Source organism: Opisthorchis viverrini (assembly GCF_000715545.1).
Source record: "Opisthorchis viverrini unplaced genomic scaffold opera_v5_5, whole genome shotgun sequence".
NCBI classification, from domain to species: domain Eukaryota; kingdom Metazoa; phylum Platyhelminthes; class Trematoda; order Opisthorchiida; family Opisthorchiidae; genus Opisthorchis; species Opisthorchis viverrini.
In genome coordinates this window covers 3,200,688-3,228,467 of record NW_008751661.1, presented here as the reverse complement: position 1 = coordinate 3,228,467, position 27,780 = coordinate 3,200,688, and the positions used below count along the sequence as shown (strand labels likewise).

General features: G+C 45.5%; 2 protein-coding genes across 2 annotated transcripts; one reads left to right on the top strand and one right to left on the bottom strand.

Moving 5' to 3' along the window:
• Positions 1–815: 815 nt before the first annotated feature.
• T265_00541 (hypothetical protein) lies at positions 816–16,948 on the top strand (the record flags this gene model as incomplete). The annotated part of the gene is made up of 6 exons (XM_009164345.1): positions 816–1,860; positions 5,799–6,038; positions 9,102–9,314; positions 11,980–12,236; positions 12,327–12,836; positions 16,672–16,948. 6 exons carry the CDS (start codon positions 886–888, stop codon positions 16,787–16,789), a joined length of 2,313 nt encoding a protein of 770 aa, XP_009162609.1.
• Positions 16,949–17,612: 664 nt separating this feature from the next.
• T265_12573 (hypothetical protein) lies at positions 17,613–23,818 on the bottom strand (the record flags this gene model as incomplete). The annotated part of the gene is made up of 7 exons (XM_009164397.1): positions 17,613–17,888; positions 21,981–22,147; positions 22,185–22,306; positions 22,345–22,507; positions 22,548–22,760; positions 22,796–22,919; positions 23,777–23,818. 7 exons carry the CDS (start codon positions 23,816–23,818, stop codon positions 17,622–17,624), a joined length of 1,098 nt encoding a protein of 365 aa, XP_009162661.1.
• Between the last annotated feature and the right edge of the window lie 3,962 nt (positions 23,819–27,780).

The following is a 27,780-nucleotide window of genomic DNA, read 5'->3' as shown; positions in this document are numbered from 1 at the left end:
TGATTGCTGGTCCGGAGCGCAGTGTGATGGTAACGAGGAAACCGTTGTCTTCTCACGCCAACAGTGTTTGCGTAGACCCAAGAAGATTCGAAAGAAGACAGAAGTATAGAAATTTACTAAGACTTCCGGTACATGCCATCCCAGAGAAGAAAGTACTACACGGATGTCTGCCAACGTTTTTGTGTGACAGGGAACTACCAGGTGCAACGCTAAATTTTCAGGCTGAGATAATTCTGATGTCGTGCTCTAACTGCTCTCAGAACACGACTCTGGGGGCTTGTTCGGTCCGAAAACTTCGAGATATTTGAAAAGCTTCCCTAGTTGTTGTCCCTAATTGTTCTAGTTGTCCCTTTGACCCTATTAGTCCTCTTGTCCCCTCCCCCAAAGCAGTTTGTCGTCTACCTGAGTTATGACTGTCACGGCGTACAATTTCTCGCCAGCTGACAGAATAAATGAATGAAGGAAATTATTTGATAAATAAGTATATAGATGTCACAGATCTCTCGTATCTATCTTCTCCATTAAATCCGTCATCCACGCTTGCGTATGTATTCTCGACTCCATGATTCCGAAATGTATCATCCTGCTGCTCTCTTTTCAACCACGATGGGGATCTTACGCAGGATCAGCTGATTACCGTAGGGATGGGGCTATCCAAAAGTTTCTAACGGGAATTCCACGGCGCAAAAATTCAGTAGCACGAGGCCAACTGGTTTTCTAAGACTACTTAATTTGTTTGCCTAAGCCTGTTTTGGGTGGCTGTTCTAGCCTCTATTTAGCCACTGACAGCGCATGATGAGCTTCCCGCCGCCGATGTTCCAAAACCCATTATCTGTTGATGCCTATCTTTTCTTTCGTCTTCAGGTCAAGGACTCTACTTCAGGCATGAGCACCAACTTCACCGTTTCACTGTGCGTACTGAATCAATGGGCGCTTGACTTTGCCGGCAATACTGAACGCATTCTACGTAGTATCGCATTGTCCAAAGAGGCCGGTGCACGATATCGCCTCGGACCGGAACTGGAGTTGTGCGGTTATGGCTGTGAGGACCATTTTCACGAATTAGATACATTTGAACATTCTTGGGAGTGTCTGGCAAAAATTATCGATGAAACAAAGAGAAATCATCATATGACTGACATTATTTGTGACATCGGAATGCCCGTGATTCTATCGGGCGTGGCTTATAACTGTCGTGTTGTCATTCTAAACGGACGTATTCTTCTTATTCGTCCGAAACTCGTACTCGCTGATGGTGGACTTCATCGAGAAACACGATGGTTCACGGCGTGGCCTCATCCTTTGCGTGTGATTGAATTTGCACTACCTTCCGTGGTGCGTAAGGTGGCCACAGACGCGCAGGCGACCACAGTCTTTGGAGACGCACTGTTGCATTTCGTCAGCGAATCCACGGATGGTAACATCCTAATTGGACTTGAGATATGTGAAGAATTGTGGATCGGATCACCACCACATTTGAAGATGTACGCCTCTGGTGTGGATGTTGTCTTAAACGCCAGTGCTAGCCACCATGAACTACGAAAACTTGACAGGCGAGTCAATTTGGTTCAGATGGCTAGTCGATCCAGCGGAGGCGGACTATACGCCTACACCAACCTGCGGGGTTGTGATTCCGAACGGATATGTTATGACGGTGGGGCAATGGCAGCTGTTTCTGGGAAGCTGGTACTTCTTGGAAAGCAGTTTGGGTTGGATGAAGTTGAAGTGAACACTGTAACTGTGGACTTGAATGCGATCCGATCGAGACGGATAGGAAACACAAGTTTCGGGCGCAACTCTGCAGCCATGGCTGCTCTTGATACATGCTATCACAGTAAAACGGGCTATCCAGTAATCGAGGTAGGTTAATGGCTGCTCGGTGTTGCACGTTTCCGTATTTTCTTGCTGAACTTTTTTCTCAGTTGGATGATGTTTGTTAGTGTGGAAATCGCTTTCCGTAAATATGTCATGGTCAAGAAGGAAAAACACGCATGGAACGTGCTTAAACTATGGTGGCTATAGAGTCAGAGTATCGATTCATGGTTTGGTCGCCGAACATTCCGTCACCGTTGGAGGTGATGTCGACAATAACAAATGATGATAATCATTCAACCGTAACTTCCGGTGCGTGGGTGCCATACCACCCGAAGGAAGCACGATCGCTGAGATGCCATCAGGTCGGTCAAGCATAGACAGGAGGGGACCGCGGACCTTTCGGTCAGTAAATTCCCGCCCTAATCACTGAGGTACTTTGCATCACGCTGTCGAGGAATACTGCTATGATCATTCTGGAAGAGGCAGTTTTCTTCGGAGAGATTTCCCTTGAGGAAGTACTATTTGTACCTATCTGCACCGCTCGCACTGAACCCAATCAGCTTTGATAAAAATGCACTGGTATTTAGTACTGGTGCCTAAATGCCACACAGTCATGAGGGAAAAGACCATGGCAAGTATGAAAGGGAGAAAGCCATATCTTTAGGGAAGGCTGTCAAAGGAGGAGGACGTATACGCCTTCTAATGGCATTAAACGAACAAATATGCGCATCTTGATACGGTAAGACACCGTGTACCAGCCTGGCCAAGAATCATTTACAAACCTTGCCTAGCACAAGTTAGGTGTGCACGCCAGACTAACTGTAGCAACGCATTCCAGCATGCTGACCATCTAGGTTGGTTAGGTACCATGTTCTGTGGGGAGAATCACGTGGATCCAAACCAGGAAGGTGCGAAGGTTGCACAGGACTCATCCTGTATTGCTTTCATTCTCTACTCTCTTCTCCACAAATCCTTTTTCAACATGGAATTTGGGTGAATAATACAGCCTTCCTTGGGCCTGAGCAGTACATATTCCAAACACTGACTTGGCTAACTTTGTCTGATACTTTAATTGTTCCGACTCACTAGCACTTGTATACAAACCACTTCACTACGCAGATGACAGCCAGCGAACGTCGTCGATGCTACCAAGACAAGCGTTTTCATTTGGTTGAGGTCTTAGTACTGAAGAGACTAAGCTTCATACCATTTGACGGTTGACTTGTGAAATCGGTTTCTGAAGCCAAAGGTGACACGCGTTGGCGCGTGCACTGACTTCACCTGTCGTAATACCGGCGTTGCTTATGCAGCTGTCGAGAACGAAAAGCCGGTGAACAACTCAGGTCCTTTGTTATAAAGTTATGGGGCCCAGAAGAACGGGATATGAACTCCTGCATTTAGAAGGTTCAGAATGCATGCCGAAACAAAGGATCTCATGAAGATGGATGGCACATTGCTTGGGATTCGGACATATGTGCGGTCGCTCAGTTTGTATGACAGCTTCAACAAGAGCCTGCCACCCAACCTGTACTTTTAAAATGTGGGCCTTTCAGCATAACAGAGCATGTCCTTCAAGTGCTCCAAATTCAGGTTGATCTGCACTTTCTCTCCGTGTGCTGAACCACCTAAAAGCATACCAGGGCCATATGCAATCAAATATGACATAGACAAAACCCAGGTACTAAGGTTATCGGGTGTCAAAATGGGATTATCCGATCCTCCATAAAGGTTTTAGAACTACCGCTGAAACAAACCGACGCGCACTGAATGCGCTAACTGCATACTTGTCATGCAAACTAAATTTTCCAGTGGACGAGTCCCCATAGAAGACATTCTGTGACCATGAGTCCCTGAAAAGACGAAATGGCACATTAAAATGCCTCTCTCCCCTCAGTTAGGCAACTACGCTGCACAAGCTGTCTTCATAGCCATGTTTAGCTCACAACATTTCTCATAGAATCAATGAGTTTAGTCTTCAAGCCTCGCAAATCAGTTAGATGAATCGTACCGTACACAGCTTCATTTAGGTGTATTGCTACGACTGACTTCATAGGGGAACACTCGGCTAGGAGGATAATCCGATGAAACGCTCGATTGGAGCATATGCTGTAAGACCCATAGTTTGAAATTGCAAGCTGTCCAGCTATGCGACAGGCCTTAATTGAACCAAATTTCCCGGACCAGATGTGTTTAAATTCCATAGGGATGTGGAACCCAATTCCACGTGCACAGTATGAGGGAAAAGACCATGGCAAGTATGAAAGGGAGAAAGCCATATCTTTAGGGAAGGCTGTCAAAGGAGGAGGACGTATACGCCTTCTAATGGCATTAAACGAACAAATATGCGCATCTTGATACGGTAAGACACCGTGTACCAGCCTGGCCAAGAATCATTTACAAACCTTGCCTAGCACAAGTTAGGTGTGCACGCCAGACTAACTGTAGCAACGCATTCCAGCATGCTGACCATCTAGGTTGGTTAGGTACCATGTTCTGTGGGGAGAATCACGTGGATCCAAACCAGGAAGGTGCGAAGGTTGCACAGGACTCATCCTGTATTGCTTTCATTCTCTACTCTCTTCTCCACAAATCCTTTTTCAACATGGAATTTGGGTGAATAATACAGCCTTCCTTGGGCCTGAGCAGTACATATTCCAAACACTGACTTGGCTAACTTTGTCTGATACTTTAATTGTTCCGACTCACTAGCACTTGTATACAAACCACTTCACTACGCAGATGACAGCCAGCGAACGTCGTCGATGCTACCAAGACAAGCGTTTTCATTTGGTTGAGGTCTTAGTACTGAAGAGACTAAGCTTCATACCATTTGACGGTTGACTTGTGAAATCGGTTTCTGAAGCCAAAGGTGACACGCGTTGGCGCGTGCACTGACTTCACCTGTCGTAATACCGGCGTTGCTTATGCAGCTGTCGAGAACGAAAAGCCGGTGAACAACTCAGGTCCTTTGTTATAAAGTTATGGGGCCCAGAAGAACGGGATATGAACTCCTGCATTTAGAAGGTTCAGAATGCATGCCGAAACAAAGGATCTCATGAAGATGGATGGCACATTGCTTGGGATTCGGACATATGTGCGGTCGCTCAGTTTGTATGACAGCTTCAACAAGAGCCTGCCACCCAACCTGTACTTTTAAAATGTGGGCCTTTCAGCATAACAGAGCATGTCCTTCAAGTGCTCCAAATTCAGGTTGATCTGCACTTTCTCTCCGTGTGCTGAACCACCTAAAAGCATACCAGGGCCATATGCAATCAAATATGACATAGACAAAACCCAGGTACTAAGGTTATCGGGTGTCAAAATGGGATTATCCGATCCTCCATAAAGGTTTTAGAACTACCGCTGAAACAAACCGACGCGCACTGAATGCGCTAACTGCATACTTGTCATGCAAACTAAATTTTCCAGTGGACGAGTCCCCATAGAAGACATTCTGTGACCATGAGTCCCTGAAAAGACGAAATGGCACATTAAAATGCCTCTCTCCCCTCAGTTAGGCAACTACGCTGCACAAGCTGTCTTCATAGCCATGTTTAGCTCACAACATTTCTCATAGAATCAATGAGTTTAGTCTTCAAGCCTCGCAAATCAGTTAGATGAATCGTACCGTACACAGCTTCATTTAGGTGTATTGCTACGACTGACTTCATAGGGGAACACTCGGCTAGGAGGATAATCCGATGAAACGCTCGATTGGAGCATATGCTGTAAGACCCATAGTTTGAAATTGCAAGCTGTCCAGCTATGCGACAGGCCTTAATTGAACCAAATTTCCCGGACCAGATGTGTTTAAATTCCATAGGGATGTGGAACCCAATTCCACGTGCACAGTAAAGCCGAACATTTCATGTGCATTTTTAGGCTAATGATATGTCTCCGTGCCAACAACGAAAACACCCCATCTGTTTTCCCTACAAGAATCCTCAGTACCAGTACATTTGTTCTACTGTTCTTTGCATTAGGTTAATTTCTCCGCCTGCCATAAGGTGCACTGGGCCAAGCAGAATATTTCTGACAAAACTATTGAGTCTGCAATCGTGGAACCCTTACTGCTCACACCAGAAGAGGAGATAGCCAGAGGACCATCGCTGTGGCTGTGGGATATATTGCGGCGAAGCAAATCTGCCGGGTTCTTTCTTTGTCTTAGTGGCGGATTGGATAGTGCCTCAGTGGCATGTTTAGTTCTGTCACTTTGTAACGAGGTGAGTCACACGGCAAGTTCTGCTTTTTAGTCACTTGTTGCATTTGGTGATCGGAGACTGGGAGTGAATTCTCAGGTTTTAATACGTTGAGATGAAGTTTTTGTGCTTAAGCGTATTTCATTGATTCACGTGGTCTCTTGCTCGATGATTCTTTATTGAATTCCCGTGTTACGGTGATCGTACGTTTGTGATCGAAAGATGGAAAGTTACCAATACATATAGAATTACACTTAGATTCATACGCTGATCCATCCCGAAGAGAATGGGTCTTTTCGTTCTGTGACATTTTGTGTACTTCAACAATCCGACGAGACATGCCCGGCGGTGCCTATCCAGTGTCTGTTGCCAGGTTACTCAATAGACACAGGTGTCACGACCAGTCTCCCGACCCTCCAGTTTGGAAGCTGGAACGAGCATAGTAGTACTGTTGTGGTCTTACTCCAGCCACCGCCCTCTTGCGGTCGGGGTAAAGGCTTTGGTTTGGGGTCCTTATAGTCCCATTCGCGTATGAGCCACGTTCACTGTCGTGTAGTGATATCAATGTGGCCGACTTATTTGCTGCAAACTGCCGGTCGGAGGAGTGAAAACATCCGAATTCTGACGCATATAACCTTCCTTCATTGTTATATTTCAACTTTTACGTAGATCGAGGCTACAAGTGTGTCATTCAAAGATCCAGGAAAATAACGAGTTGCACGCCGCCACTCGTGTACCACTTTGAGTCCGCCAATAAAACTTAGTTTTATCTTTACTGTGTGAGTTTTTCATTTGAAAAATAATAAGTCAACAAACCGCATACTAGATCCCCTGAACACTTATTTGTCGCATTTTTGGAGCTCGAATACAGTGAATGGCCTTGCGGCGCCTTCACTATCCACGGATTTCAGGTTACTCTGCTGCAATCAAGAAGTAAGCACCTTGCCTGCCGCAAGGAATTCAGATCTGGTCGTACTAGCTAAATATTTCGGCACTTTTTTAAACAAAACACAGACATTGATAATCGCGTTTTGTAGCTACGTACCGTGCGCCAGTAGTACTAACCTTGACGCAATGGTCATCGTTGTGATACCTGTGGTCCCTCAGCTGTCGAACACTCTAGGGTGCACTCCTTGGATAAAATTGCTTCCACCACGATAGACTATACAGGACAATGTAAACGCTGGTTTTTCGACTACCTCTGCTGATGCATACATAGAAGGTACTGCATTTCAGAAAGGACGCTGTCACGCTGTATCCATCCAGGGTCAGAGCCACTTGTACGGAAGCCCGTGTAAGATGAGCGAGGCAGTGTTGTGGCGAGAAGTTCAAGGAACAAAAAGGCCGGTATAGAAGCTGTTTCAGTAGACGCGCACTAAAGGACCCAACAAAACATCCATTAGTAAGTTCCACAAAGATAGTAGTGCAAGTCCACTGTATGATAAAAGCAACATCTAGATTGCTCGGCGGGATGTTTTCAACGTCAATTCGGATGGCTTTCGGATTCTTCTTGTATGCCTTCGGCCCGACGCGAGCTGTAGTCCGTCAAGTTAGGTCCCCTCAGTTCATCACCTGCTGACCTGACCTTTGCCTTGAATCGCCACTGGACTTCTGATTCAGATAAGCTTCCACCAGCACTATTCAAGACTTTGATGAATCCTCGTATTCTGCCCCCAAATGGACTGTTTGAGTTTACTCTGGAGGAATATCGTGCTCCGAACAACAACTAAGCAATCAATCCTTCCTCAAAAATGTGTCATATAAGCCCTATATCTGACAAGCCTAATACCTGTCACAACGCAGTCTTTCGTTCTCCACGATATCTGACTTCGCCGTGTGAGACGCAAATCCGAAAACAACTAGACAAAATTTGACTGGGTGGATGCAACTTGATGGTGTTGTTACATCGCTTCAAATGTTAGAACAGCGGTACGCATACCTCGTGGCTCGATATATAAGATCAAGTACTTCTGACAAGGAGTGCCCTGAACTTCGACACATGTTCGTGAAAAAGTCTGCAATGAACTGTTTAAACGTTTTCCAACCGGTGTCGGGGTTCTCTAGGACTACTCTCATTTTTCGTTCAATTTCGTCACTGATACAGTCACAGAGTGCACACGCGAAGTGGTCGGAAGCCTAGCAATCAAACTGGGGGAAATAAGTGGATCTTGATCACTCTAACGATGTTTGTCACTCTCCACAATCTACCCCAAACAAAATTCCAGAAGTAGCCTCTTGTTTCCGCGTACATCATGAACCTTCAGTATCTGAATTTTAAAACAAGACTTTATCTTGCTTCAGGATTTTCATTCTACTTGTTTCCTCCTGTAGATGATTTGAATTTGTTGATCGGCTGCTGCGCGGACCGCGTTTCCACTTTTAGCGAGGATCTCTGTACACGCATCATCGAGGCGTGAAAAGCATTTGTCAACCAGTGGCGTCAAAGACGAATCCAAACAGAAACAGAGTACCGTGTATACAAGACACCTGTGAAAGCATACCTGCTTTACGGCTACGAAACACGGTCTCTGGTCCAAAGACCTCAGAAGCATTCAAACCAGTAGATTGGCAAGAGCTGGCTGTCTGCAGTATGGGTGAAACGAGATGTGTTGCCAAGTACTTGATATCAAAGCAAACGGAAAATAAGGCACATCAGGTTAGGGTTGCCGGACTGTGCACTAAACACGTCATCTCTCAAAGGGAGCGCCGTCTTCCGTTTCAAGCCAACCTTGTCCAGCGGTTTGCGTGACAAGGCCGTGATATAGCAGCACAATGAAAGCTGTCAGATTCTATATTACTCTGCTGGGCGCTGATTGCTACTTATTCCAGTCTGATATTCAGTTGTGTTTATTTCGTCGCTGTTCGAAGATTTAGGTACCGCGTTCTCGAATAATATGAGGTTTTAGGACTGATTCACACCTTTTCGCCTTCTTACTCTTTGCTGTGGTGTTCTTCATGGATTTATACAACTGGTTTATTGTTGTCTGTGATGATAATGGCCTTACACATTGGTAAGGTGAGGTAAGTTCCCCACTGAAGCAACGCTTCTGACGTGATCACATCCCTTTGTCTTTCTATCGGGGCTAGGTGTACAAGGCTATTCACGATGGGAATGTTGATGTTCTTCACAGCTACTGCCGTGTCACTGGCGAGTCCGAAGCGAACGTTCTCACTTTGACACCACGTGACATTTGTTCCCGTCTGTTTTACACCTGTTACATGCCTTCTGAAAACAGCTCTACTGAGACCGCGGAAAGAGCCAGTCGTTTAGCTGACGCCATCGGTTCGCATCATTTGACGGTAAGCTGTTTTACTCACCGTAACTCACCTGGCTGCCAATCCGCGTCCCTATGACATTTTCTGTGATAAACAGGTTCTGAGTTTTACTCGATACTTCCGTCCTGATTTCATACCGTTAATTCTTATGTATTCAGTGTCAGCTGTTGCGCTGAACTGAGAAACGACAGCTTCGTTCACCTTGTTGTTGTTAAGTGACGGTTTGATGCCCCAGTTTCGCTTACGAATTTACATTCCAGAGTCCGTGCGAATGACGAGTTTCATGGGATGTTCACACGTCTCCATAATTACAAAGTGTACATGTTGAGGGGCATTCATGGTTGCTTTCATATCCATCAGAGATAAAAAGGCATTTCGAAACTTTACAGTGTACCTTCTCCTACCTACCTGGGGTCGGTACCGAAATCCGAGCATTTTTGCCTCAAGATGACTCATTGAAAAGTAAGGAAAGTAAGGTGGCTCCTACCGCGTCACGCAGGTGTCAGGCGAAGGCAAGCTAGTTTCAAAATCTCTTGACGGAACAAGCCATAATGATGTAAAGGAAGCGCTGTTACGTGAATAGTTTTAGGTCAGTTGCGTGTTGAGTTAAAAGTTTCACATATCAAACTATCAGGGTATCTTTTTCAAGCCAGATCGTAGTTTTCATTCCCTCGCAACACTCATATGTGTTTGTACCGCTTGTGTCGTTACATGTTCCGTCGTCTCAAGAAGGTGATGAAACCCTCGAAGAAGGGAAGTGTACAAGAGCGTTTTGCGCCAGCAGCGATAACAGTTGTGGAGTAAAAAAAATTCCACCGAGCGGATTACCGTAATTAATAAATAGTAACCGTTCAGACATAATACCCTAGCTGCCACGCTACCCGGAGGAATCATGCGGGCTGAGATAGGGCCGATTTGCCAAAGCCTAGACAGGAGCAGTCGATGTACAGAGGTTGGGTTCGAACCACAGACATTCCGGTCAGTAAGTTCGCGCCTTAATGTCTGAGCTATCTCAAACTTGGACTACCGTAGCAGCGGATTATTCCAACAAGAGTCCCCAACAAGTTGCAATGTGAAATGCTCATCCCTACCCTCAAATCCTGGTGATAAGTGAACCCTTTTCGCACGGCAACAGCCAACACAAGGCTGCACATGCAGGAGGTGGGCGTCTGAAGGTTTAACTAAGCTATGTATATCTTGGTTGTGTTCTCCACTAACCTTACATCACATTTGTTTCGTTTATCAATTCGGTTTCTCTATCCGGTAATTGTTTCTACAGGTTGCGTGAGCAACCTATGCAATTTTTTGTTGCAATATCTCCAAACCTTATCCCCTATTTGGTTAGCTTGTTGAGTACGCACATGCTCCTCCGGTCCTTAGAAGACGTTGGCCGCTCGCCAAATAAATTATGACTTTTATACCTCTTCCAAGTATAACTTCGAAGAAATATACTGGAAAACAATTCCAACTCTCAGCTGTGACACCGTTTGATACGTAACTGCCACACAATCCGAATGGCTTACAAGGGCCGGGAAAATGCCATCCTAAGTCTAGATATGAGTGCTCGAAATGCCAGTCGTGGGTTCGAACCATGAGCGCACCGATGGCTAGCTCACTTATTAAGCCCTGAACTAGTTCGAGGGGGCCTAACGTTTCGCTACGTATTTCGCCGCTATAACACGTATATTTCGGACATGCAGGTTCAGGTCTCCATGATATTCGTTCTCCGAAGAAATTTCGGGATAGCCCTATGGCATCTAGTAGCTGCGACGACTGCTCCACGAACCAACTAGGAAACAAGGAACTCGATCTAGGCTATTAACTCAAAGTCCACCAGCAAGTATGTCATCACATCCCCATGACAATGTAAGCGCAGTCGTGCCTATTCTCAGCTGTCAAATCAGCCGAAATGCCATTGAACACCTGTGGAGTACCTGATTGGTGCTCCCCGCCTTCCAGGTAATCGCTTTCGTATCTCTGCTTGGCTGAAGATGCAGCTGCTAACCGACATCAATGGAATTTTTACTGTCAGTTTCTCTCTAGATTCTCTAGATGGGCATTCGGTGGTATAGGCACCTCGGGCGTCCGTGGTAGCGTGGCATTCCAATTTTGTCTTTGTTTCCATTGTTAGAATTTGTCCAAATAAGTTCACATGTTTGTGCCGTTGTTAGGCATCATTGTCCTCTTACTGGTGTCTGTTTTGTTTGTGATAGTGGATATGATGTACTGGTATCCACCTTTACACGTCCTTAATATAGTTTTGAAGAAACGTCCACAAATTTGAAAGCTGTAAACGTATTCACATGATATTAACCGTTTTTCCTTCAAATTGATCTGGAACTCAATCGGCTGGCTTTGCGAACAGAATTGCCACTTGAGTGGATAAAATCCAGTCATCAGTTTTTCGGGTGAATCCGTCTACTGATCAGGCCCACTTCCCTCTACCACCTTCGCCTTCTACAGCGACGATCCGCTTAGCAGTAAAAGACTCACGGAGATATCCCTGTTGAAAATCGCACAACACTGAATTGCGATTCGGGACTTCTCCGCCCGCATCTTTATTCTAGGATTAGATGGGTTGACTCGCAGGAGAGTTTAATTCATAACTGAATCCGTCCACTTCGATTACATGCTCTGTCTTTATATCGAGGCCTTACTAAGGTAGAATACTTCTCTTCTTGTGCTTCAGGGCAACATATCTGGCGTTGTTTCTAGTCTGCTCTCTTCATCCATGAAGTGTTTGCAAATGACACACCCGCCGCGGTACGAAACTCAGAATGGATGCAGAACTGAGAGTCTGGCTTTGCAGAATGTTCAAGCCAGAAGTCGTCTAGTCCTTGCTTATCTTTTATCGCAACTGTTGCCTTCACTACGCAACCTACCTGGTGGCCTTTTGGTGTTGAGTAGTGCTAATCTGGATGAGAGTCTTCGTGGCTACGCCACCAAGTAAGTCAACACACAGGAAATGTACGTAAAACTGTGCGAAACTGTACACTGGTTACCTCCGATAATGTTATTCTACCGTTTTTCATCCAGGTACGATTGTTCCAGTGCAGACCTGAATCCGATTGGAGGAATCAGCAAAGCAGATCTTCGCCGATTTGTTCATTACTGTAAACAGTCCTTATCCGAGTGTTTGGACCCAGAGCACTGTGTGATATTTCGGCAAGTACTCCAAGATATCCTATCGGCTCGCCCCACAGCCGAGTTAATGCCACTGTCCGAGGACGGAGGTATACAACAGACGGATGAAGAAGACATGGGCCTGACCTACAATATGTTATCCTTGTTTGGCCGTCTGCGAAAGATAGACAAATGCGGACCGTACAGTATGCTTCGCTGCCTTTTGGACGGAGCATGGTGCACGATCAAAAAGGACATTCCTTCGGACTGCTTCAACGAAGAAGGTCGCGTTGGTCTCGGGCTTGCTCGGTTTCTTGCTGACAAAGTAAAACTGTTCTTCCATGCATACGGGTTAAACCGACACAAGGCCACGGTGCTCCCGCCAGCTTATCACGCGGAAGCCTATGGGGCAGACGACAACCGGTATGTTGTATTCCTACTTGTTCGCCTATTTCAGTACATTGTACATGTTAATCCACTCTCACCAAATTCCCTGCTCTCTCTACACGGAAACCTAATACTTCGGCAGTAGAATTCCAGGATGGCCGTACCTAAGGCACAAAGCTACTACCTGAATTTCGGGTTTCGAACCGACTCCTGTTTTGCGTTTCTAGTGGGCAACCTGGTGATAACTCAGCTCTCGTGCTTCCTTTGAGCTGCACGGCAGCGTAAAAAGGAAGGGTCCCACGACGGCATGTATTTTTAGTTACGTGGTCAGTGATCTCAAGGAAATTATTGAAAGCAGGGTAAGCTGACGGACTGTCGGTGACTGAACAGTAAAGTTCGTGATGGGTCAAGTTCGTGCTACTCTGTTTGCATGCAATGCTGCTAGTTTATCTACGTGCATTTTTTCCAGCGTCTAACTTCGTCATCCTTTTATATACAACGATCATTTTTGTAGGCTTGTAAAAAATGACCCTGAATGCTTGGAACTAGAGCATCCATTCATGAAAAATGTCAGACAGTGTTCCTCTCTCCATTGTAGCAGGTGCTCACCTAAAAATGACGTTTTGAGTGTGACCATTTTTCAATATATTCCCTCGCAACACACTCCACTGCCGTGTGGTCTTGTCGATTTGGAGTTTGGTGCATCTAACGTAACCCACCCAGCATTCACTCGTGCTGAAAGTAACCTGCATCTTTGGGTCATCCAGAACCAGCGTTTGAGCTCCATATAATTGACCAACTGTCGAAACAAAGTACTAGCGTTTGTGGGCATCCTTGCATGCGCGCATGTTCGTGAGACCGTTCGATGTCACGGTGGAAGACAAAAAAACGACACCCCATGCGATCGTGTTAGGGGTCACGTTTGTGCACTTCTGTGCAGATTTGAATCACGGATAATCAAATGGATGCCGAGGCAGCCTCAGAATTGGATACAAAAGGAAAACTTTAATTCATTCAATACGTTGGCTAGAGAAACGTTATTTTGGCCCTGGTGTTTCGTCGGGTTCCTATTATTAGGACTTCACCAAGGCCATGTGTGTTTAGATGACAAAATTGTCACTATGTTCGGGCGATCATGGTGATGACAGTGTGATTACCGAATATACACTCATTTGCAAACTAATTTGGTTTTCCGAGAGATACCTGGAACCCAGCTGAATCTCTTGTTTGTGATGTTTCCAGGCAACTGAATGTACTGCACCAGGCCGTCTCATATTTCAGTCGCTACGATATCCGAGATATCGCGATATATATATATGTGTAATGCACTACTCATAAGGTTGCTGAAAACTCCTCGACAGTTGGGTTCCAGGTGAAAAAACCATATTAGTTTGCAAATGAGTGTATATTCGCTAATTTCGTGCAACTTAGTTTCAAGTAGAACATAAGGTTGACGGAAACTCGGAGACTGTGCCTACTTGCTGAGCCACAAGGGCGAAACCGGTCGTGGGCTGTCGAGGAGTTTTCAGCAACCTTATGAGTAGTGCATTACAAAAATGTATACAGTTTTGATTACATTTGTCACTAGTTTATATCAGGTCAAACCAATCGAACCGAAAAGTGAGGTNCATGAGGTTGCTGAAAATTCGTCGACAGCCCACGACCGGTTTCGTCCTTCTTGGGGCTCATCAGGTAGGCACAGCCCCTTATTTTCTACTTGAAACCAAATTGCACGAAATCAGAGAACTGCCCTTATTTGCAAACAAATTTGGTTTTGCGAGAGACTGCACTACCTGATGCTGAGCCACAAGGGCGAAACCGGTCGTGGGCTGTCGAGGAGTTTTCAGCAACCTTATGAGTAGTGCATTACAAAAATGTATACAGTTTTGATTACATTTGTCACTAGTTTATGTCAGGTCAAACCAATCGAACCGAAAAGTGAGGTTTTGCGAATGAAAGACAAAAATTTAGCGGGATCTACCGCATATTGTCAACTGTAATACAACATACACAGATTGCTTTGAAGCAAAAAGAATAAACTAAACACGAACAAAACGTGAGAGCGAGAGCCGCTTGATTTCTGATATCTATTGGTAACTCAATGAACAGTGTGACACTAACCCATCAGCATACTGGCGGCAAAAATTCCAAAGCGGAAATTCTCGTATAACCACCTGACTCGAAAATCCTCAGAGGTATTCATAAGCCATTGAAATACGGAGTTATGGCCTCCTCCTTTCATAGCGGCTCTTGCCACTGGGAACGGTTGCCCTAAAGGAATACTAGTTTATCCACTGTGTCGATCCCAGAAATCAACTCAGATGAAGATCTTGATCAGCTCCTGAGAAATCTCATTTTACGGGGAAAGGTTTTTGGCAGTGCACAAACAGTTCTCCTGGGTGTCGTCCCGAACTCTATATTGGTTGTTTAGTTGTTTGTGTTTGCCGACCCTTGTTTGTTTGAGTGCCTTGTTTGTCTGCATTACTAAAACAATTTAACCCTTCTGACTGGATGATCTTGGCTACGTCTGCCTCCCATGATTAGTCAACACGCTTTGTATCCGATCAAGGTGCCGTCACCGCAGGCCGTAAATCTTATCCCACACTTGCAGGTTCTTTGTGCAGCCCTACTGTCCAACTTGTTGGCACGTTCCAACAAATGCTAACATGATAATCCAAACCAGACGATGTTGCAGAACGGTACACAACTAACGCAGGTGAAATTAAAAGTTCAACATTGGGCCCAACGGGCTATTGGGGTAACGAAGCCAAAGAGGCTCCCGTAAGGCTCTTCGAATGGGTGATGCGACGCAAACCGTCCAACATGTCGTCGCCTTGAACACTAGTGTGCACTGCTTTAGTCGCTTGTGGCTGAACGTGACGATCACACACAATTATTATTGATGATTTGCAACCTTACACCGTTGCACTTCCTGTCAAACGTGCGCATCGTTTTGTTTACGAGCTCATTCGCGCATAAATTTCATTTACGTAGGACTTATTTTGATGAACCTAGCCACGGGAATTATTGATTTACCCCTGGAATGGGTTCTACATAGTTTGGCAACAGTTTATCTCGTCTCCGCTCTTCACAAAGCTTGTTATCGAATTGAAGACGCAGGTGATCTTTTGTGAGTCACTGGACAGCAGACGCTGAAAGTGACCGTGTCCAACGACCCACTCGACTACAAGGAATACAGAGTGCAGCGCAGCAAACGTAAGACGGATCAATAAGCAATGACCAAACTGGACATCCCGTGGGTCCACTAAACTGAGTTTGGCGCAAACGTGATAGCAGGGCTCCCAATCAACATCACACTGATAAAGAGCCGTTCGCAAATCAGATGTCCAGCTTAGAGAACAATCACAAATAGCAAGCTGTTGAACCCTTGACAGGACGAGCTAGGCATTTGTTCTGGATGGTTTTTATGGACCACCAGCCAACTCAGCTTCACATGCTCTCCTGTACTTTGGCAATATGATGTGGTGTACTTACCACCGAAGTACCATGGAACAGCAACACGCCTTGGCACGTAATATTGACAAATCCGATCAGCCCGTTCGATCAGATCATAGATACTTTCATCCGCATGATATTCAAATACTGGTCCCGACTGTTTAGTGGACGATTGTCCCGTAAGCAACAAAGAATCTAGAAGATGACACTCCTGTTTACTTGAAAATATCCATGTAAACGATGAGTTCACTGCCACTTGTTGTGATTAGATGACCGAATCAAGACCTAGTTGACCATGGCAACATGTCCGTCGATTTATTCTCAGTGTTTAACGCACATGTCATCTACAAACGTTACGTATATCATCATTGGTAATGGTAAATATTATTTCTCGTCCTCTCTTCTACTTTACTAGATTCGATCTCCGACCGCACTTATATCCAGTCGACTGGACGCACCAATTCTCCTGTATTGAGCGTCTGGTCAGCGAATGGGAAACCCAACTCGCCAGCCAAAGTGCAAGTTCTCTGTGAGCAACAACAGGAAATAAGATGTATCTAGTCCAATCTGACTGTAGCTATTTTCTAACCAATTTCTAGCTAATTTCTCGCGCCAGAATCTGTGACTCGTTTCTTATTTCATCTATACCTGTTCTGACGCACTTCTGGAGAAATATATTTTCTTAATTTTCCCTGAAAACGTGTTACTTACTTCGCATCATCATCGACAGCATGACATCTGTGTTCAACACCGATGCTTCAGTGCCGTACCGCTTACTTCGAGCAAAAAGTAAGAAATTCTGGTTGGTAAACACACTTTCGGAAGGATTCAGTGGGCTATCATTTGAACTCGTGTTAGTTCCAAGCGTGCACATGAATGTTGTCCGAACTGGGGATTAATCTATGGATGACGCCTTTCCTATGTGGCTCAACTGATTAGAGCGCGAATTTGCTGCCCGCAAGGCCCTTGGTTCGAACCCGACCCTGTCTTTGACTTCCCATGTCTAGGCTTGGGCAACCTGACAGTATCCCAGCCCTCGTGCTTCCTTCGGGTGGCGTGGCAGCTAAGCACCGAAAAAGCGTTACAGCTGAACGTTTAAGTTTTTGTCTGAGGGTCTTCATACGTGGGGAATAGTCTTTCTGGTGAACTGATCAACTGTCTTATCATTGCTTAATTCCTGATGATTCAGCTGATTCCCCTGACTATCGATTCTACGCGATGAAAACTGTTTGATAAGAAAACACGTGAGAGAAACACTCCTTGCGTAAGCATCGACCTATGGGTACGTTGCTCGCTCAAGAGCAAGAGCGGAAAGCAATGCAAGTTTCCTTCATGCCGGAAAAGTCAGAGAGGATACAAATTTCTTTATTCCATAGAATCTGTGACGACGCCAGCACAGGCAATAGGCCTAGACGTCTTCTTTTCAACAATGACAGAAGTTGACCACTGACCACAAGAAATGTCACTCACAGTTAGTAGGTCACCGGTCGGTTGCGTGAAGTGGACCTGCGAAGGTACGTCGGTGGCTTCCAGCGTCCCTGGTAGGCCTAACTGGCCAAATCCGTTCCACCCGAATACAAAGACTTCTCCGTCATCCGTGATACATGCTGTATGTCTGGCACCGCAGGCGACCTGGAGAAAGCAGGTAGTGGTAATTGTAAGCTTAAGAGCAGCACAACTCACTACACACTGAAAGGCTGTTAAAACTAAGAGTACCCCATTGTTCTTACCAAAATAGTCTTTCTCAACTCCGGTAAAAACATTTTTCGAATCATCAACATCTTTGGCGGAACAACGTTAGTGTTCGAAGCTGAAGCCTCGTTGCCCTACAACCATAATTTATTTGAAGGCCTTGTTTAGAAGAAAATAATGAAAACCGAAGAAGGGACTTAGTGCTATCCCACCAATCATCTTGAGGTGTCCACACCTTCAGACACTCATTTCGACAATGAAAATGCCATTAAAATCGATCAGGAGCCAGATCTTGCAGCGTCTCCAAGCCTGCACAAGGAGGATCGCGCGGATCCCATTTTGAAAGGCGAGTCCTACCGACAGTACCCATTCTTTTCGTAGTCCCTTTCACACCCTCTGCAAATTTAAAGGCTGGTGACCTCTCTGCCTGCGCCATTCTGAAGTGGGCACGGAAAGCAGAACTCTTCGGCAAATGATGATTCGGCATTCGCAATACATAATCGAACCAACACATTCTGCTGTTGAAAACAGTTTTGGGTTGAAATTCGTCGCACAATCGAACTCCCGTTTTCTATTTCCTTTTGGCTGATTCGCTTGTGCCAGGCTACACGAAGTGAGGTTTTGTGTGTCGAAGACCTGAAGACACCTTAGTTGCACTGCTTGAAGAGGCCACATCTCACAAACATACAACAAAACAGCCGATGGCTCAGGTGGTTAGAGCGCGAATTTACTGACCGGAAGGTCCCTGGTTCGAACCCGACCTCTGCCTCTCGACTTCCCCTGCCTAGGCTTGGGGAACTCTGCGGCGTCCAAGCCCTCGTGCTTCCTTCTGGTGGCATGACAGTTGGGCACCGAAAGGGCGCTACAGCTGAACCATGTATCTAGATCGTTCCATTACACAGTAGTCAGCGAACCACTTTTATGCATCGGACGAGACCAAAGTTCACTGGGTACGCATAACCCTCACTCTAGAAAGGATTCAGGACTTATTCGCTGGTGATGCATGTCAAGACAACAAGTACGTTTCTTTTGATATAAAGCAAAATCCGGTGGTATGAACTGAAAACATCCCAGCCAATATCACATTCACTATGCCGCAGCGGCATAGGAGTCTACTTCGATCGTCTCGGTAGTATTTTTGTTCGAACAGTCATTCACTCACTGTTGTGTGCAATGGCCGGAACAAAGCTCCGCACCTAAAGCTGTTGATATGGCGAAGATCAGGTGAAATGTTTGCATCGAAATCCCCAATCAACCAGTACATTAGCGAACTAGTCCGTTCGTAGTGCAGTAACGTGGAGCTGTTACTACATTTCCTGAGGAAAATGAGACCGGCGAAAACGGTAGCACGGTTTCAAATTGCAAGTTGTACGACTGGGGTAATTAGGCTCGGTGATGTCACAGAAACCAAACCAGTGTGCCCGTATGGGTGACCCTTGACGAGCGGACATAGAACGTTGAACAGACTGGCGTCTTGCCTGCAAGTGGAGCCACTGCTCTTAGTGGTTTACGGGATATTCACAGAAGTCGGTGGGCTACGTCAATTTCCGGAGCCAAACCATTTTGCATTGTTTCTAAATCCAGTCAAGGTTTTTGCGTTCCGCAAGCATTTAAAACCCAATGCCAGTTTCATAAAGATACAGGTTTCGAGAGCATATGCTACTCGTCGACACACGGGGGAAACCTGAGGTATAGCTTTTTTCCGACAATCAGTAGTGGGGTGAACCAACCACGTGCCTGGAAGGATCGGCTGAATTAAGCAAAGATCTTTCATGTTTGTTATCCACTCGCTTCTGCTTCCGTGTACATATGGCGCATTATCGCGTCTCAAAAAATCAGGGCCAAGGTGTTTGCCCCATAAGAATTACGCTGAATGGTGTTTTCTAAGCAAATCAAATGATCAGGCAACACAGTGGCTTCGTGCTTTTTATGCGACCCGGTGTGTTCGCTATTTCCGTAATAGCACTGAGAAATAAACGCCACAAGTTCTACTGAGGATGAATATCACTTCTTTCAGGCAAAGGTACCACTTTCAGATGCTCTGACTTTCAGGCTTTCCTCCGTCAAAACCTACCACTTCTCGACAGTCACTACTTTCTTAATTCGCGTACTGACAACGCTTGTATTTTGTCGACGATTCTGCAGACCACACCATTAGGGGCGACTCATCTACATATAAAACAGTTGGTAATTGATCAGGTGGCTGTTGATCTGTTCGCGCACTGAAGATGTCTCCTCGAAAGGTGACGAAACGTCTGCAAATAAATTGCCAAGCTCGGTGAACAACTAATACACCCGAGCTACCAATATCCCAACACATTACCAAGATATACAACACGCTAAACAACCATTTCCTGGACTGACATAGAATGAGATGTGCTTGCGCTTTGTACAGATGCCTGGGTTCTGCACACCACGCATCTTCTCCAATCCGTGTTGGTATGATGATACCTACCACTGTCCACTACAGGTTGATTCACTGGTTCAAGCAGGCACGGTGGTTAACATGCCGTCTGCTGAGAAATGTGCTCACATTCGTCTCATAAGCTAGCGATAATGATGAGGTTTGTCATATGTTACAGGAAAGCACTACCAAGTAATTTGAAATTTGTGAGTAATTTTGGAATTGGTTGGTGAGTGCTGAAGGCCATACCTCACGTGTCCTAAAAATTTCAAGCGTTGCGTATCGGTGCAAGCGAACTGAAGAAGAACCGACTACTTGTGTCTATTGCTTCCATCTTTGATCCAACAAAACAGACGTTTCACATGTTCCGACAGTTGTAAAAACCGAAGAATGTGGGTACCATCTTCTATTTTCATCGCACTTTTTCAACCTTTCATGCGCAACAATTACATCAAGTCATTGGTAAAAAGCTTAGGATTTAATGGGCACAACTGAACCGGAATGGCACCAGAAACAAAGCAACTCTAATGAACTTCAAGATACCAAAGACATTAACTAACAATTGAGAAAAACATGAGATTTACAATGAGGCGCCGAAGGATTCCAGTATGGATTTGGGTTGCGATTTTTGCAGTCTTACAAACCGCAACACGCACCACATATCAATACTATCAGCGCAAACTGGAAAACACAACTGAGTGGATTTGGCATGTTCCTTGACCCATTATCTTTGAAATTGTGGTATGGATTGATGACACTTAATGGGAAGTCAGTGAGTGGACATAATACACAATTGGAACCGGTAACACAGAGGCGCCACTCATCGCCGATCTATCAAAAGGAGCGAGTGATTCGATGTCCTGAAAGTTAAGTCTGTTGACAATTTGTTAGTATCCGTCCACTATTTAAGCTGCATGTCCTTTATAGGCCAATATCTGTAATGAAACTGGCGACCAGGACAGTCAGCGTTTGGGCTTGATGTTATCGTACCAAAATTGACAGTCCACTGGACTTTCCGAAACGTTTCAAAGTAGTGACAACTAGGAGAGGACTTTCTTTCCCTGGCACCTACTACCAGCTGGCTACAAATGAAGACCATGGGTTTTAAATGATTAAAGTTGACATTTTTTTTCGATCCCCAATATGCAGTCACTATTTGAAAGGATATGAAATACAAAAGAACAGGGCGTAAGTGCTAGACTAAGCTAGGAAGGCGAGATAACTCAGTGGTTAGCGTGGGGATTTACTGACCGCAAGGTCCGTGGTTCGAACCCAACCTATGCCTTCGACTTCTCCTGTCTAGGTTTGGGCGACCTGGCAATATCCAAGCCCTCGTGCTTCCTTCGAGTGGCATGGCAGCTAGGCACCGAAAGGGTGCCAGAGCTGAACAGTTTTTCAAACGGGTATGTGGGGCTCCATAAAACATCCACCTCTACGGAGCAACCGTTTTTGATCCCTCCCTTCAGTGAACGCCTATATTTTTTGCCATAGTTGGCAGAACGTGACTCCATGGAGGTATATACCAGTTCGTGGTTCCACTATAAGACCCCAGTATAGGAAGTGTTGAGAATTAGAACAAGGATTTGGGTTCCTCGACGAATTCAGCTGTACGACTAATGAACACGCACCTTGGTTACTATCTTATCTTCTGGAATATCCACCGGTTTGGGGAGTGCACTAACCGAAACGCAGTCCTCAAGGTTCCATGATTCAGCATGCTTTTTACGAATGGCAAACGACTTGTGTCCTAACTGACCGTGCTCGTTCCAGCCCCACGTGTATAGGTCACCAGAGTCTAGTTTTTTTATCCTGAAAGGTAATGTACAACAAACCTGTAACACAAGCCGAATGCCAGGCGCCAGCTGCAACTTGAATCACAACGAGCATCTGGAGCGCTTCCACGTGTGTCAGCTGTGGACGATCGTCCAAATCACCTAGCCCAAGCTGACCACGACTGGAACGAATCTCATTAATAAGCTCAACGATGCTTACCTTCCTAAACCGGAACTGTATAACTGTCCAATGATGCTGAGACAGAGAAGAAAGTTTGAGCCACATGCAACCGATTTCACTTTCATCGAGGGAATGGAACAAAACGGACTGAGTGAGAATTCCTCACACTCCGCTTTCGTTAATCTGAACAAATGTTGTTCCTCTGGATTTCGGTATGCCTTCACGAGCAAACAAAATCGTACCGGTGATACAGTAGATGGCGGGACCAGAACAACTCAGAGAGACAATCTTCCCCAAATTGGTCATTTTTAAACGACCCGTTTTCTTGTCTACTGTGAAAAGCTGTCCACTGGGCACAACTGCATAAACAGTCTGTTCGGATGAACAGATACTGGAAACTTCCTGCCGAATGGGCACCACATGGCTGCCACAGACAAAAGTATGATCGGTGGAGCCTGCAGTACTTGAAGGATTGTGGGATTAGAACTACCTCGCCAGAAAACGGAGCAGCTCCAGTCAGCCAATAGAGGATAGTCGTAGGCCTCAAACTCACGGAAGGTAAGAAACTTCCCGCTTAGAGAACGAAAAGTGCCGGTAGTCAAAGAAGTTAGCGTCTGAAAGCACATTAAAATTAATCAGAGTATAAGTGGAAAATAACGGACAGGTAGCGTACGTGGAGCATCTCCACGAAACTCTGGTGGACTGGGGTAATTTCATCATTAGATGAATTAATTAGGAGTCAGGCGGACTACGTCTAATTAGCCCAATATCCCGCAACATGTCGATAATGGAAATCAAAAAAACAGGGCGCGGCTATTTGGACTGAAGGACGACAACCGCGGACGAGTTGCATGAAACAAGGTGGGTACGAACAAACAAACCAAGACGAATTCGTACTATAAGCGGATGTAAAATGGGCGCAAACGACAATTATATTAGGAGAAAACTTTGGGCAAATGAGACGGTAGCCAAAATCACACTTGGTTTAAAGCAAAAAGCTGAGTCAGCAATGGCGCTCGTGCAAACGAGCTACTTTCTTCAATGCATAGCCCTCTCCCAATCTCCCCAAAGGAAAATCCACCAACATCAATTAGTTTGGCTACCGCCTTTAATGTGTAACTATCCACCCCACCTATCCAAATTATCGGTGAAAGGAAGTGTGGCAGTAAGAACCACGGAAGAGCAAGTGGGCGGTTTTCACAGATACGAGATCTTTTCAGTTTGGGGCTTTAATTATAATAAAACAACATTTGTGGTTCCATGATAGAGGAATATCAGTGTTATCACTGATGTTGCCGTCTTTGATGAACTGGTGATGAAGAAACGTTTTCAAGTGGGAGAAACAGATAAGCAATGCCGGTGAAACCGAGACGCATCCCAATGACCATAAATCCTGAGACTCCAGACGATCAGGTCAACAGCCGCGCATGGTTTAAATCAGTCCAACCAGATCGGAAGCAAATCGACGCACTCCACCATCCTCATTGCTCACAGCATGACAGATGTTCAACATCGATGCCTCGCTCCCGTACAACCATAATTTATTTGAAAGCCTTGTTTGGAAAAAATAATAACCGGAAAAGAAGAGACTTAGTGCTATCCCACCAACCATTCCGAGGTGTCCACACCTCCAGACACTCATTCCGGCATTTTGACAACGAAAAACGCCATTGAAATCGATTAGGGGCCATATCTTACGGCGTCTCCAACCATGCACAAGGGGGATCGTGCGGATCCCATCCTGGAAAGCGAGTCCCATCGACAGTACCCATTCTCTTCGCAGTCCCTTTCATACCTTCTGCGAATTTAAGGATTGGAGACTGGGCATGGAAAGCGCATATCGCATGACAGAATAACTCATCCTAAAACAACCGGGCCTTCCCGTCTTCGAAGACGAAAAGGACTGCGCCCGCATATTCCAGATAAACGAAGCTTGCGTCAGCAACTGTTTGAAAACCGGGTATTTAAAGACCTTCCAGCGTTTGTCCGATTATCTTGCCCATCGCAGAACTGAGCACGAATAGAGAGAGAAGGCATCCTTGTCGGTGCACGAAAGCTTTTGGAGCACTCCCGTAGACTCATTGTCAACAGGAGGAGCAACGGCAGTGTTTACACTGATGCTTCACTGTCGTATATTCTCACACGCTCAGAAGTCCGGAATGAGCCGAAATCGGTTATTAGTCCGTGCTATCGGTAACCCATTATGTATGTGACTTGTGTTTATTGTTGGCATGCTCTTGGAGGACACTGTAATCAGAAGACTTCGGTTAGTACTGTATAAAACTTCTTCGGTCAGCACATAGCTTAAGCAATCGTTCGCCCCTATTCGTAAGTACGGAGTCCAATCGAAGTCGAACAATCAACTGAGTCTCAGACGCACTACGTCTACTCATATGAGCATTCAGATCTCCGGTAAGCACAGTGATATCTATGCCTTCGGCTCGCTTACACTGATGTTCACTGTCGTATATTCTCACACGCTCAGAAGTCCGGAATGAGCCGAAATCGGTTATTAGTCCGTGCTATCGGTAACCCATTATGTATGTGACTTGTGTTTATTGTTGGCATGCTCTTGGAGGACACTGTAATCAGAAGACTTCGGTTAGTACTGTATAAAACTTCTTCGGTCAGCACATAGCTTAAGCAATCGTTCGCCCCTATTCGTAAGTACGGAGTCCAATCGAAGTCGAACAATCAACTGAGTCTCAGACGCACTACGTCTACTCATATGAGCATTCAGATCTCCGGTAAGCACAGTGATATCTATGCCTTCGGCTCGCTATAACAGGGCACTCAAAGAAGTATAAAAGTTGGCTATGATGGTGTCAAAATCACAGTTGATTGAGGTGTAAACAGACACGATCAATTACCACTTGTGAGATTCCAACGCGGGCGTTTCAAAAGGAAACTCGTCAAGTTAAGACCCTCAGGCCCTGCGACAAAAAACGATGACCACCCTAGAAGAGCCTTCCAGAGCGATCTCTGGATCGCTCGTTCGCAGCTCAAAGATGGTCGAGAACGTATGGATGATAGACCCAGTGACCGTGCTCACTTCTTGAATTTTTGTTTCTGATGAGAAATACATAGCAATATCAAAAAGTAACCCGTTTATAACACTTAGAATGGGTCCGAGAACGAGCTAGAAGAGTATGGGTCATCGAGAATAACCATTTAACCCGTCTAAAAACAAGCATGGATGACCTGGAATGTACATACGAGGACTCTGTAAAAGAACATATGGTGATTGCAGTAATAAGCAGTCAACAATCATGGCATTCATTCGGGGCATCGCTTGAATTGGCACGTAGACAGGGGGTGATGTATTGAACCAGCTTCTCAGTTCGTTAAAATGTGAGGAAGAATGCGTCGCAGTTGTTCTAGAATTTCAGGATAACCCACTCGGCCCGTGAATGACGATGCAGAAAAGGGTTCGGAAATTAGAGAGATATCCAGCTGACGTCCGGCTGTCTCAGTCAAATCTGGGTGTTCGTATCCCTATTGGATCCCGACAGACTGAGAACGTCGTCAGTTGTATTCTGAACTGCTGAGACTAAAAGGCGAAGGGAAACGGTTTTGACTCTTCCGTCTCGAAGAGCAATATGCGCAGCGTGGGTTGTAGTTCAGGAGGTCAACCTCTTCTACTAGCGGTTGATACTCGGATGACCTATCGCCTCACTGAAGTAGGACTGGACCAAGGGTGGCCAACCAAGAAGGTAACGAGATTCCAAAGGCTGGGCGACGTTCGTGTGGATACAGTTAGTGGCTCTGCGTACCAGTGACCGTAGGTTGGTAGAGCATCAGAAAGTACCTATTCCCGATGAAATGGCGGCAGGTTGAGCTTTGAATGCCAAGTTTACTGTTTTTCAGGAGGTTCTGTTAATACCTGACTGGTAAACTGGATCATAATCGAATATATGAATTATATCGACACTTCTTCTAGGAGAAAGTTTTGATCTCTTATGACATGACCAATCAGTCTTTGTCGGAATACATATAGGCTTGTATTCGAAACGAACAGATTTGTGACGCCAAATCATAGTTGATGAAGTTAAACCGGCATATGCGATTGTAAATAGGAATCTGGAAAACTCCCACTCATCGTGCGCAGGTAGTGGTTGCGTGTGTTCGATGATCAAGGACATTTAAAATATAAACTCAAGCGTTCAAAATACTGTACTGCTTGAATAATATTACCACAGTATACTCCTGAATCCTGACTTCAGTTAGGCACACACGTTGCAGGTGGAATTAACAAGCAAGACATCTCCATGGAGTGGGAAACATGGGGAGATTACTGGATGGTCGAGTAACTTATGTAGTTCTCCGAGTTGATCTTTCCTCCCCATGGAAGCTCACGTTGCGCGACAGTGTCGGCAACATGATTGCCCACGCCAGGTCGACAAGTGACATCATCCCAGTAAACACGCCGCCGGGTAACGCAATCTTCTAACGCTGTATTTTGTCATCTTTCATTTTATCCTACTGTCCATCACCGCACATGGATGTGATTGAAGGCTCGCCGGTGATCTATTTGAAGGGTTTTCGAGTGATTGTGCCGTCATTCCCTAATGGATTCGATGCTTCCTTCGCCATGGCAGGATGTTTATTCTCGTTCGAACTGAGTACCCTTATAGAAAAGGCCACCGATAGACGGTTTTGGCTGATTTATGCGGCGATAATGAAATGTAAGGCATCTGTTTCAATAACCAACGACCCATGACGGTCATAGCATTTTCTAGTTCATTCTACGTAAAAACGATCTTATAGGCATTGGAACGCAAAATGAATGTTTTATTCTTTAGCATTATGCTAATTTTGTCAGAAATGAAGATATTCCACTCGCGTAACGCGCGAACAGACTAATTGCACGTTGCATCTCCGTGGCAGGACGCGGAGGCAACTGATGGATGGTCCCGTGCGATCAGATAGGTATCCTTGTGACCTTTGAAATCTTACGATATAGGAGACAGCCGTGTTTTAGTTTTGTGTGATCCCATACTTCCTCGAGGATTTTAAAAACAACTGGAGGTCGAGGACATGCTCCCATTGTGTATTGCCGCAGATAGTAACATTGGCTATGTCGACATATATGCTTTTCAGCTCTTCGGACCTAATGATTTTTATACGGAACTGCGTACCGAAATCGCTTTATCACCGGCACCTAGGCGCTGTCACGGCCAACATACACTGCTCACGCGGTTAGCTTCCCGGTCCACAAACAAGTCGAGCTCTGATTGGTCGGAAAACTTCACCCAACGGCAAACCGTGACCTACTTATCGCTGAATACCAGTTTCCAGAACGTTGTTGCCGCACATACTTTATTTAGGAGGCACTGTACATGTATTTTGACCTGGCTTTGGGGTTTACTACACGTTATGAGCGTTTGGTGAGCGTTCTGACGGCAACACTATCCTGGAAGGTCATGACCGAAGACGAAGCCAAGAGAATACGGTTATCATTTCCAAACGGGACCC